A 13,085-nucleotide genomic window follows, 5' to 3' on the forward strand; every position below is an offset into this window, starting at 1 on the left:
AGAATTAACCACATCCTAACTTATTCCTCAATCTGAAAGTGAAACTCAAAGTTCAAAATACAATGAATTTAAGGATTCACGAGTCGTGCCAACTCGTACAATTTTTTTCACTATCCGTGCACAAGGCTTCCATTGTGGGAGAGACTTGTTAAAAATGAGTGTATCTTACGTCAGTTCTTTTAAATTAATTGCATTTCTTTCTTTGTTTACCAAGTCAAATAATTAGTTCCTATGTTTATGGGCGGATCAAGTCTAGTCCCTATGTTTATAGGTAGAGTAAGTCATATTGTGCAAGTGTCACTAATAGAGTCAATAATAGAGTTCATAGTAGGACTTACGTGGCATGTGGTTGGTGTTTTGAGAGGGGAATGAGTGTGAGGTAAGTATATTCTCTTGTTTTGTTAAGTTTTGAAGGGTGTAATCTCAAACTCATTCCACCATTTATTCTTCATTGGTGAGTTTGGTTTTTCTCCACAAGAGAGAATGAGTTTCTTACACTTGTTTTAACATATTGTTTTATTTTTTAAGAAGAAAAAAAATGGTAATATGAAAATTTTAATATTAATATTCTCGTACTCATGCTCACTCTCTATTTTATACCAAACATGACCGTACTCACCCCCATACTCATCTTACACTCACCTCGTACTCATCTGATCATCTCATGCTCATCTAACATAATTATGAACCAAATGTCCCGTTAGTGGTTCACAAAATTCTAGGAGGTTGAGATTAGTGGACCATATCTCTATATATGACTTGTATTTGATGTAATCACTACGGATTCATTGAAGCTTCAATAACAGAAAATATTTTCACCAGCATTTTCTTATTTTACTTCTACTAGTTATATAGCATACTGCACATTCCTTTCTATTTTTTCATACAAATAATAAGTATAAATGTTTTCAGAAATTGAACCTCTAAACCTATACAACTCTACCACTCTACCATGGGTTCACATTTTCGTTTGTCCCGCTACAAGATAATGCAATGGAAAAATTATCCCCGTTGCGTAACATTAACTACAAACAAAAGTTCGAAAGGTGGCCAAAAACAACAATACAAACAGAACCAATCCAGATGAAAAGAAAGCAAACTAATTGGATCGGTAAGCAAATACAACTCCTAAAGCTGCTGCTAAATTATTGACAGTGTGTGTGGGGGGGGGGGGGCCGGGGGCGGGGGTACTCCTAAAAGACTGCTTTTTTAAGACGAAAAGAACACTACTTCTACCAAACTGTGGGGAGTCCATGTACCCTCTAGCAAAGGGTCAAATTAAATATGTCCATGCTGGAAGGGCCTTACTTTATTTACACTAAAAATCTGGGTGTGAAGACAGACAGAAGATACAATCCATTGTAGCCCAGTAGCCCATAAACCATTCCGAGCATTCCATCAAGCTGGGATCATCTGCACAAATACAGAAACATAATTTTAAATTTTTGAACAGCGCAGAAGGGAATGATCAAAATATGCACAAGCATTAAAACATATCACCACAGATCTTTCATGTCGATCAATTCGACCATAAATTGAAGGCTTTCAATAATCCACATCCAAATTATCACCGGGTTAGTATTTAGATGATGACAATAAACCCAAAATAAGATGAAACAAAACAAAATAAAAAGACATTAATAGAAGGTATAGTCAGAAAACAAAACCATGTGTGTACCATGAGAAACAATCTGACTTCTATTCCCCTATCCCTTAATCCCTCATTAACTACTTCAAGTAGATTAATCTTACTTGGAAAAATATCTAAAGAAAATAATTTAGGATAGCTGATATTTTACTCTGAACAGTTTTCCAAAACTAATCATTGTACGGACAGTCCAGCTCTCTGGTTTAATAGTAAGTTCGTTTCACCAAGTAAATCAACACCTTTCAGCGAAAAAACTAAGTTTTGATACTCGGGATTGAAAAGCAGGTCAAAGGAGTTGAGGATATATATCGAATGAAGGAATTTCATTGTCAAATAGGAGTGTTTGGCTATTCAAAAGAATATTTATTTTGGGATTCAGAAGTGAAAGAAATCATTTTATCTACAAGGTTACTTTACCCCTTTTTACACCATTTTTTTCTAATCTTGAAGCGTTTTGTTTTGTTGCTGAATTTGCATCAGGAGTATCTTTTTTTACATTTTGAAAAGATAAATGGATGGGTATCTTAAGCAAATGAATAAAATCATCTTGTGAAATTTACCATCTTAGAATTGTTTCTTTCTCTCTGTGTCTTTAAAGCTGCTTCTGCAAAAGCTTGTGCAGCATCTGCTTCAGCTTCTGCTGCCTCTGCCTCCCTTGCAGCCTCTTCCGCTTCTGCAATCGCAACTTCCGCTTCTGCTACTGCTCGCGCAGCTGCAGCAGCAGCCTTTGCTGGAGTCATTGTCCTCATCTTGGCCAACTCCATATCCATTTGGGATTTCATAAGCACATCAATGTCATCCTGTTCAACTTTTAAGGAGACCCTCTGTTTTCCCTCCGAGGATAAGATGGAAGAATTTCTTTTTTTATCAAAATAAGATGCAGGAGCAATCCTATACCTGCGTTTAACCTGCAGGAGCAGTAAAAACCCAGCATTCACACCCAGGGCTAGAGAAACCATGTTTGGTCAGTTTACAAATCAAGTCTCTCAAGGAAGGTTCCACATTAATACACAAAAGAAAACAATTATAAACAAAAAAACTAAGATCCATTTGAAGGGGCTTGTAATGGATATGTGATAGCAAGCAAATTTTAGAATATTGCAAAATATTGTTAAGTTACTTATTGTCCACCAAGGTAACCATATCACAAATGAAAATCAAGCTACGCCTGTTTGGCCACTTCAACAAAAAGGGGCACTTCACAGTTAAATAACCTCGGTTCTATGCTCTTAAGTGGCTAAACTACTAATTAGCACTACAAATATGCCAACTGTGACATGACAAGCACAAGAATGAGGAAAGATACTGTTGTGATTTGTGAAAGAGTCTTGTAGTAGGAATGTAAAGTATTATTAAAAGAAAAGAAAGAGTGAGAAGAGTAACACTCTCACAACTATTACGTCTCTCTTTCGTCTCTCTCGGTGCATTCCTCTATCTCAATTACTCTCTTCCATTCAACCTATATCTCTACCGACAGATACATTTACACCTGTAAATTTGACAAATCATGCCCTCCAAAATACTTAACCTGAAGATCTTCTATTACAACTTATATGGGTCTAAATCATTGGATGCATGAGCTATGAGAATGGTCAAGTCTCTTCCAGAAGAAGAGATGAGAATGTCATTCATCATGATCATCATCTATGATTTATGAAGGATGTCAGTTGCATTAACAATGTCTACCTAGTAAAGGACCTAAAGGTAACTGGTTATCTGACAAACTCCAAATCAAGAAACAAATTTGTAATAACGGGTAACTCATCTACAAAAAGGGAGAAAAGATCAGAGATAACAACATTGGAAATGCAGTATCACCCGCAACTTAGCAAGAGGTATCACCCTGGACAGAGTGCAAAAGTAAAGGGATCATCCAGCTACACTGATTCACTAGCTACTACAGCAACCGTTAGCAACTCACAATGATTGTATGGCAGATCCATTTTATTAAAGTCTAACTACAACTCCTCAAGAGAATGCAACCACTAGGAGTCCCAATATAACACATCTTATTATTGAATGATGGCATCCCCCCCCCCCCAAAGCCCCAAAAAAATAGACGAAAAGAGAAAGGAAAACAAAACAAAAAAACAACACCACTTATTGTAAATAAATAGAGCAAAAACACTAAATGTCCAACATTCGACAAAATTACCTTAATCAGTTCGCCACTTGTTATCAAAGACCTTAACTTTGACGACAATATCCTCCTGAAATTTGGGGGCGCCCAATATTGTTCCTACATGATCAGTAAATCCAACTTATTGATAAAGGACTTAATATCTTAGAGAGAACATATGCTAGATTAATATATAATGTGAGACATGAGGAAAGCATAGTCCCCTAACAATCATATTTCTAATCACTGCTAAGCACTGCAAACATTCCTATCTCAAGTCCAAAGTCACATCTACACCATGCAACATAGAATCATGCAGCACAATTTTATGTACGGTAGATATGGAATGCCATGCAACAAGTTGCCCCAATCCCTAATTTTGGTAAACCATCCAACAAATTATCAAAGAAGAGAAACACAGCAATAAGAAAGAAGCTGAGAAAAAGCAATCAGCTCCACAACATGGAAAAAATTCCACAACTCAAATAGGGATTAAGTCTTAGCCTAGATGTCTAATCCCCATACCATAAGAGGCCCATGACTTCTTGGCCATGGGCTCTATTCCCCCAACCCAAAAGGAAAATTCCACAACTCAACTAACCATATATCCCCACAGTAAACACATTGACAAGGTACTTAAAAGTCAGAGAACAGGATTACAGGAATGAATGGTGAATGAAGGAAAACTACATTAGCATATCCACATGTTTTCAACCAAATTTTTCTGGGATTACAAATAATGAGTAAAAGGTTTAAAAAAGTTGCTTCTATACAATCAACACAACCAGCCTCGCATTAAATGCAAGATCATCAAACATCAAAAGTAGGAAGCCTTTACTAAATTTCCTAACGAACCTTAAATAATGAAGCATTTAAGCCCCTTTTGGTTCACTGTTATTGAAGATGGTAAAAGAAATCTCATTGCAAGACATGGTCAGTGTGAACTCAAAAGTAACGTAATGATAATGCAATTATCTAGTAATTGAACTTCCCAGAAAACAGGGAATCTGAATACCACTTACAAGCCAGAACTATTATTACAAATACAAGAAACAAGAAAATAACTAACCCTACAAATAAAAACCTGCAGTCACTGCATTTTCCACTGATACTTGTTCTCTCCAACTTAGGACTACGTCAGCATCAAAAGAACTCTCTTGCACTCATTCACCTCCTTTCCCACTTTTTGCCTCTAGAAATGACACAGGGAGAGGAGAATGGAGATCTAAGATAGGCTAGGTTGTGGATTTCACCTATTTATTGCTGCGTTGCAGATGAGAGAGGGAGAGAGAGAGTGTGTGTGTGTGTGCGAGGGTGAGGGGAAGAGGGAGAGTGTATTTATCAGTTATCACAGCGGCTAGGGTTTTTGAACAAAAGGGCGACTATTATAACCACATCACGGCTTAATGACACCGTTCGATAACAAAACAATGGTCGAGATTAATTCGGTTGGAAATTGGTTGAATGGCTCCTATTACCAAAAAGAAACAATCGGATTTTGTAATGGTAGTTAGATGAGGACAATTGTTGAAAAAAATTAACAGCTAAAGGCTATAGTTTCCAGAAGTAAACATTTCATCACAATTAAAAAAGCCCCATTTGTATGCAAGGGTCATAAATAACTTCAGTAAACCAAAAACATCATTAAAACTTAAAGAACTAAACTACTCTAATTCTATTAAGACCAATGATAACTTGGTGAAATCAACGACTCATACGGTACAATCAGTTAATACATATTTATTTACTTTTGATAGGTTAGGGAGATTCCAAAATCAACCCACATTAGATTGAACTTCAACTGTATTAACAAAACTTGCATAGGATTACCTTTTATCCTATTACAACTATTTGATTACTTGCAATGTGAGAGTCCCACATCGGTTAGGAGAGGGGAGGAAGTGCTGTATATAGGTGAGAGGTATTCCCTCTCCTTAGTAACCAAGCTTTTCCCATAAAAGGGCTTGGCCACAACCCCCCTTGGGCCTTGGACTGTATGGTATGGGTCAGGCCCAATGGCCTGTGGATGGGTTGGGGCTTGGTTATTGAGTGATGGTCCTCTTGTTCTATCATTGGTATCGGAGCCCTCGTTCCTGCCCTGTGGGGAGCTCTGGTATTCATGAAAGGATAGGGATAGGGAAGGGTCCCGAGTCCTGAGTCTGAGTACCCTGCCATGGCAGGCCAAGGTGCTCGACCAACGTGGACGTTGGTCTTGAAGGTGGGTATTGATAGAGTCCCACATCGGTTAGGAGAGGGGAGGAAGTGTTGTATATAGGTGAGAGGTATTCCCTTTCCTTAGTAACCAAGCTTTTCCCATAAAAGGGCTTGGCCACAACCCCCCTTGGGCCTTGGACTGCATGGTATGGGCCAGGCCCAATGGCCTGTGGATGGGTTGGGGATTGGTTATTGAGTGATGGTCCTCTTGTTCTATCACAATGGAATTCTCATTCCCATGGCCATATCTACGAACTAAACGTGGCCTGGTACTACTGACTGACACATTAAAAACTATGGGGCCCGGTCAACCTCATACTATTAGTCCTTAAATCTGTGAGATGAGATGTCCAGGTTGCTAGCTCTACAATCAAAGGTTATGATAGTAGCTATGCACAACAAAGATTTTCAAAAAATAAGACCAAAAGTGTTTTCTTGCATATAATTACCTCTATGTATGAACCGATAGTTGTCTTATTAGAACCACCAGGCTCTTTCAAGCTTGTTATAGCTTCAATTATGAGGTTATCCAACCTGTAAAATGAAAGGAATTGATGATCATACAAAAGTCAATGGGTCATATTTAAAATTAACCAAGGCACAGCAATCGTAGCTTTCTTCTTTTTTCCTTTTCAGTGTTAAACCATACACAAATTATTCAAGCTTGATACCTAGCGCAACAGTAAAACCATTACTAAACGGCCAATTTAATTAGTACATGAAACAAAAGTGTGAAAGTTTATTGGATACTAACAGTTAACTACTAAACAAGAGAGACGATATATTTTTCTCAAAACAGCAAGAAAAGAAAGTATATTAACCGATAAAATAAGTTATGTTCTTTCCTTGCACACCCTCGTTAATGACTGCAGGATAAACAACGTGTGTAAAACATTAAATCTTCTAAAATTTTGAAACAGAAGATATCCATGTTTAAAATCCTAGCACACCTGAAAAAAGTAAATAAATAAACAACCTTTCAACATATGCATAACATACAAACTTCTCTTTCCATTTCCATTTCAGTTTAACAGGTAAGCAAGGCTCATGCACGAACTTGCTCACAGAACTGCAGCAGTGCAGGCCTATCTGCAGTTCTCCTATCTGCACCTCCTTAATGCTTAATAAATTCTCTTTTGCGTTAAAAAATAAATTCCTTTCCAGAATTGAGAAAAATATTAAAATCTGACAAAGGATTATAAGGAAAATCTCTAACCAACCTCACAATGGATTTCTTGGGAGCAGAAACCTGCAATCCACCATTATAGACAACAAGAGGCTTAGCATCGGCCACCATTTCTTCATCACTCTGAACATCAGTGGTTGGTGCCATAGAGTTTTCATCATGTTTAGGGATATGTGGCAGCCTCTTAATAGATAACCGAGCTTTTTCTCGAGAACCCCATCCATTTGCCATCACACTCATATTCCTCCACTTATCCTACCAACCATCAAAAGAAAAGCCAGTAATGATTATGCATCCCTAAACAGGTTATTGTAGACAAGAACAGTAGTAGCTAACCTTCAGATCAACATTTGAGCGCAGATAAAGGACGCCACTAAATTCAGGATCCTTGAGTATTGTGCGCCATTTACCAGCACCATGCTTGTCAACTCCAGCCCTCAGAGCTGCTTCTTCTTCCGCTGTCCATTTTTGTTTAGGAGCACCCATCAAAGCATAACGCAAAGAAATTGCTGAAATGGGTCTGATCTGCCAACTGCAACTCATGATATCAGCATTTTTACTGAAGATGTACAACAAGAATTAATTTTTTTAAGAAAAAATAACCGAAACTCATAAAAATTTGGTAAGGAGACTGCCACCGACAGATCAAAGTTAGACAAAAAGTTTTTAGTTTAAAGCTTAAAAGCAACAAAAATGATGAAATCAATGTCATGTAAAGATCAAGACAGAATCACATTCCCAGACTCTTTCACGGTAACCACTGAAAAAATAAAAACCACAACAAAAAGGAAACGCAGAGACACAAAAAGAAAAACCACATCACGACCACTAATATCAATGATATAACTAAAAAAGTAGAAAACCACAGTTAAATCAACAAGCCCTTGCTTACAAAAAATTTGAAGCGAGTACAGGTAGTGAAATTTTTTAAAAAAATTGAAATTGATGAAATGCAGTTTTTGTTGCTACTATCGTCGGATACCCGATGCGAATCGAATGAACGATACCAATATGAAATTCTAGATTTCGGGCTTATCGGACGGGTATATCGTGAAAGATGTAAAAATCCTACGAATCCATTCTAGTATCGCCTATTTCAATATCGTAGAAATAACCGAATCGTGAGGTACTTACGAAGCTCTGGGATGTAGACAGATATGCAAACAAATTACACGAAATTGAAGACGAAGATTTCATACCTGTCTTGTATTTATGAGTGGACTGAAACTGTTCTTCTGGAGATGAGAGGGAAGCCAATAAACGCCCAGAGAGGGTGTGGATTGGCGTCAAAATTGCTGTTGCAGAGAAGGAGAGAGGGCGAGGGAAAGAGCCAAGAGGCAGAACTACGTTGCCACGTTAACTCTCCACACTCGGACAACAAAAGAAGTCCCCCAAAAACGACATATATAATATGCGTTTTGTAAGACTAAAAAAGCTTTTTAAAAATTATTAATTTCTATTCAAAATATTGTTAAAAATACAAAATAAATAAAGTATTAACTAAAATTCACTAATTTGCTTAGGGACTCGGGTAGGCCGCTCCTGAAAAAAAAGAAGGGGAAATTAGGGAAAAAGACGATATGGTAGTTATATATTTAAGGAAGGACAAGGTGGAAAAAAAATTAGTAAAAAGTATATTTATATTGTGTTGACAAAAATACCCTAAAGATATCTCTAAAATCCATCTATAGTCACACTCGAGATGTCATTTTTCTTCCTCCTTTTTTTTCTCTCTCTTCTTCTCTCTTCTTCTTCCTTCATGTCAACCACCAGAAATTGACCATCCGGTCACCATTTTCGACGAACAAACTATCGAAATAAAGCTCTAGGTCAGCTCGATCAAAATCCAATTATCACTGGGCATCGATTATCACTTGATTCGCCAAAAAAGCTTCTTAAAATCAAGGTCACCATTTGAAAAAGGGATAGATCCGGCCCATACTTCCAACTCCGATGACCATCAACACCACCAATCAACTCCACAGACCAAGACGCATTACCTACGAGGTTTTATTGTTTTTTTGAACTCTTTTTTTTTTCTTCTGAAATTGGATCTGAATCTATAGATAATATATCTGTTCTTATATGTTATCTGTTTTGGAACTTCAAACAGATAACATTTCTTTAAAAACAGATAACATTTCATTAAAGACAGATAACATTTCAATAAGACAGATAACATTATGACAGATATCAAATTAATCGAAACAGATAACATTTCACCTGCAGTTTGCAACATGAATCAGAACCAAAAAAAATACGAAAAATCACCATAGAAACTTTCGAAAATAATGATTGATGATAGATCGAAGGAAAACTACAAGTCCCATGGTGAGTATGATCAGATCTAGAAATTCAAACACCGAAAATATCCAAAATCAACAAGATCGCACGGTGAATCATTATAGAAATTCAAAATTGATGCAAGATTCATATTAGAAAATCAATTTCACGAAGAAAATTGGAAAGAAAAATATTCCTTGTAGCTATAGTGGTGAAAGAGAAGCTTTCGTAAGTGAGAGAGAAATTTCTGTAAACTTTATGATTAATTTTTAAATTTTAAATAATTAAACTGAGGTTATTTTAGTCATTTAAAAAATTAGGATAAGAGTTTGTCCTTTTTGGAATATTAGTTTAAAGTACATGGACTTTATGGAATAAGACTTTTAAGAATGTCCTTATTGGAACAAAGCTCTCCCATGAAGGATTTATATTTAATTTTCCGAAAAAAAAATTAGCGACCACACCCTTTCCCCATTTTTAAGGTATAAAATATTTTTTAAAAATTCTTTAAAATAATAAATAGAAATTATAAAGATTTTGATTGTTAAATCATGTATTCAACTATTAGATCTTTTTTTAAAAAATAAGATCTTATTTGTATCAAACAACATAAAACCACTCAGCTTTCTCATGTATTTTCTTTAATTAATTTGATTTTTTTATTCAACAGAAAATACATTATTAGATACAGAATCATAATTATTTATATATTATTATTTTTTAAAAATTTCTAAAAATATTATTGATATTAAAAAGTAAGGAAGATGAGGGATGCTATTTTTTCACAATAACAGCCTATCCGCATCCTTTGTTTAGATATATTTAGTGGATAAAAATGCAAGTCTAAAAAATATGCAAGTTCAATTTTTATATTTACACCTTGGAACTTGTCAACGTACTTGAGGAGAGTGGAATATAAAGTAGTCACTTATAGAGCTGTTATGATAATGGTTATTGTTATCGAACATGAAAAACTGTTATCAAACCGATCATTTCGATAACTCAAATTATGAAATCGTTATCATTACTGGTAAAGTCGGTAAACCGATGGTCAGTATAATTAGTAACGGTAAACTAGTAATTGATAAATTTATCAATTCTTATAAATTTATCAATTCTTAGAAATTGGACAACACACAATCTTTCATACAAATTCAAACTTCCAACCCTTGCCGAAAGACCTAGGACAGCACTACTCCAACATCTTAACAGCTTAACTAATGGAAGCATTCAACTACAATCAGTCAATCAGGAACCACAGCACAGTACATGGAATTGGAATAGTTGATCCACTCTGCAAGAAACAAAATTCACATTGGTAAATGTAAGCATATATGCCCAAGGAAATTTTTGGGCCTGGGCTCAAATCACAAGGAATGGGTCTAATTCATTATCACAAAATTGGCTTGTCAAATGTGAGGATTGCCCACCCTTATAAGTTAGACTTTTAGAACCCATGACTTTTTCGATGTGGGATAACAAACTCTGCTAGAGGTCTTGAACGAGGAATCGACTCCAATAGCACTGCCATCAGATATTTTTCAAGACTCGCAAGATCCTACTATGGCTCTAGATGACTAGATGGAGACACAACTACATGCAAGACTTCAACAGTCATTTTGAGGATCGACAATAGAACATCGTCATCATATCTTATTAGCATACAAACTTATTGTTAGAGAAGCGGTGCGTTTTGACTTATGTTAAGTTCTACATAACATAGTGCGTTTTGGAGCTGAACATATACGACATCTTCTTCTCTGCTTCCTCACTCTATTGATTCAGACCGTTAGCTATGTCTTGTCATTCTTTGTACTTGCTTTGTAATTCAAACTCAGATGATCGTTGGTCATCTGTGTGTGTAGCTTCTTTTGTATTTAGCTTGGTATCTCAACCATGCTTGACTTTAGCTTTCAATAATATTTCTCTGAACCTTTTCTCAAGCTCTCTTCTTCTTCTTCTACCCTAGCATTCTACTTTATTTCATGGTATCGGAGCAGTAATGGAAGCTCACATTGGTTCAATGCTTGATACTCCCTCAATTTTTGGATCTCGCAACAGAGTTACAGGTTCGGGAGTCAAAAATTTAAATCCTTCTTCATCAAACCTTTAGTTTGTTCCAGAGACTCAAAACCCCCGAAATTTCAATGTTCAAATAGGGAATCAGCCTCAGAGTAATCCTTTTAGGAATCCCTATTTTCTGACACACTCTGATTTCAATTCAAACCTGATTTCCTTACCTCTTAAGAGGATCAACTATCATCTCTGGAGCAACCAGATGACTACAGCATTAAAAGCGAGAAACAAAATGGTTTTCGCTGATGGTACACTCTTACCACCGGAGGAAAGTGATCCAGTTCATCAGGACTGGATTCAATGTGACAGCCTTGTGAAGACTTGGATTATGAACTGCCTTTCTCCGGACATCCTCATGAGTGTTTCAACATCAATTTCTTCTTCTGAGCTGTGGAATGATCTAAAAAATCATTATTCTTCTGCTAATCCCACAAGGGATTTTGAGTTAGCACGAGTCATTGCCACTATCAAGTAAGGTGACTCCATTGTCACTGAATATTATGAAAAAATAAAAACCTTGTGGGATGAGTTAGATCAATATAAGATTTTGCCTACTTGCAAATGTGGAAGGTGCAACTACAATCTGGGGAGAACATCTTTTGAACAGAGAAATAAAGAAAAACTGTTACAATTTCTGATGGGTTTTAACGACTCGTTTGAACATGTAACAAACCAGATTTTATTGATGGATCCTTTGCCAGAGGTAGGAAAATTGAGATTAACTACATTGGTAATGTTAAACTGAAAAATGGCATTATGCTGACAAGAGTACTATGTGTCAAAGGTTTTCATTTCAACCTAATATCTGCAAATAAACTTCTTAAAGGCAAACATTATGCATTGATTTTTACTCAGGATTCATGTCAAATGCAGGATACTCTCACTTTGAAGAAGACTGAGATAGGAATAATGTATAATGGATTGTATTTTTTGCTAGAAGACCTAAAACCAGAAAAGAAATATGTTGTGATGATCAACTCTGTGCAGAAGGAGACAATTTGGCATAAAAGATTAGGACACCCTTCTTCTAGGATCTCAGAAATGCTATGATCTGATTTTGCTGAAGAATGTAAAGACTGTTCTATTTGTATTCTAGCCAAAATGAAAAGGAAATCCTTCTGTATTAGTCAAACTAAGAGTTCATCCATTTTTGATCTAATACATATTGACATTTGGGGTCCAAATGGTGTTGTTTCTATTGAAGAATTCAAATATTTCTTAACTATTGTGGATGATTTCTCCAGAGCTGTTTGGGTGATTTTGATGAAAACAAAATCTGAAGTAAGAACACACATTGAATACTTCACTAGTTATGTCAAAACTCAGTTCAACAAAAGGATTAAGATAATCAGGAGTGACAATGGTTTAGAGTTCAAAATGAATGACTTCTATAATATGGAAGACATCTTACACCAAACTACTTGTCCTTACACACCCCAACAAAATGGGGTGGTAGAAAGAAAACATCAACATATTTTAAATGTTAGTAGAGCTGTAAGAATTCAATTTGGAATCCTTGAACAATTTTGGAGTTCTTGTGTGGTTACAGCAACTTATCT

General features: G+C 36.0%; 1 protein-coding gene across 2 annotated transcripts; it reads right to left on the reverse strand.

The window, feature by feature from the left end:
* Positions 1-986: 986 nt before the first annotated feature.
* Positions 987-8,537, reverse strand: LOC119981782 (telomere repeat-binding factor 1-like). Of its 2 annotated transcripts, none has more exons than XM_038824912.1 (7): positions 8,367-8,537; positions 7,504-7,726; positions 7,202-7,422; positions 6,431-6,515; positions 3,804-3,887; positions 2,209-2,556; positions 987-1,413 (listed from the first exon to the last, which is right to left on the reverse strand). In XM_038824912.1, the coding sequence occupies exons 2-7, from the start codon at positions 7,708-7,710 to the stop codon at positions 1,399-1,401; spliced, it is 960 nt and encodes a 319-aa protein (XP_038680840.1). In that variant the 5' UTR covers positions 7,711-7,726; positions 8,367-8,537; the 3' UTR covers positions 987-1,398. The 2 variants fall into 2 exon arrangements, with proteins under 2 accessions (XP_038680840.1, XP_038680841.1); XM_038824913.1 differs by having other exon boundaries at positions 7,504-7,699; positions 8,367-8,536.
* Positions 8,538-13,085: the final 4,548 nt, after the last annotated feature.

This window comes from Tripterygium wilfordii, chromosome 17, assembly GCF_013401445.1.
Source record: "Tripterygium wilfordii isolate XIE 37 chromosome 17, ASM1340144v1, whole genome shotgun sequence".
Lineage (NCBI taxonomy): Eukaryota > Viridiplantae > Streptophyta > Magnoliopsida > Celastrales > Celastraceae > Tripterygium > Tripterygium wilfordii.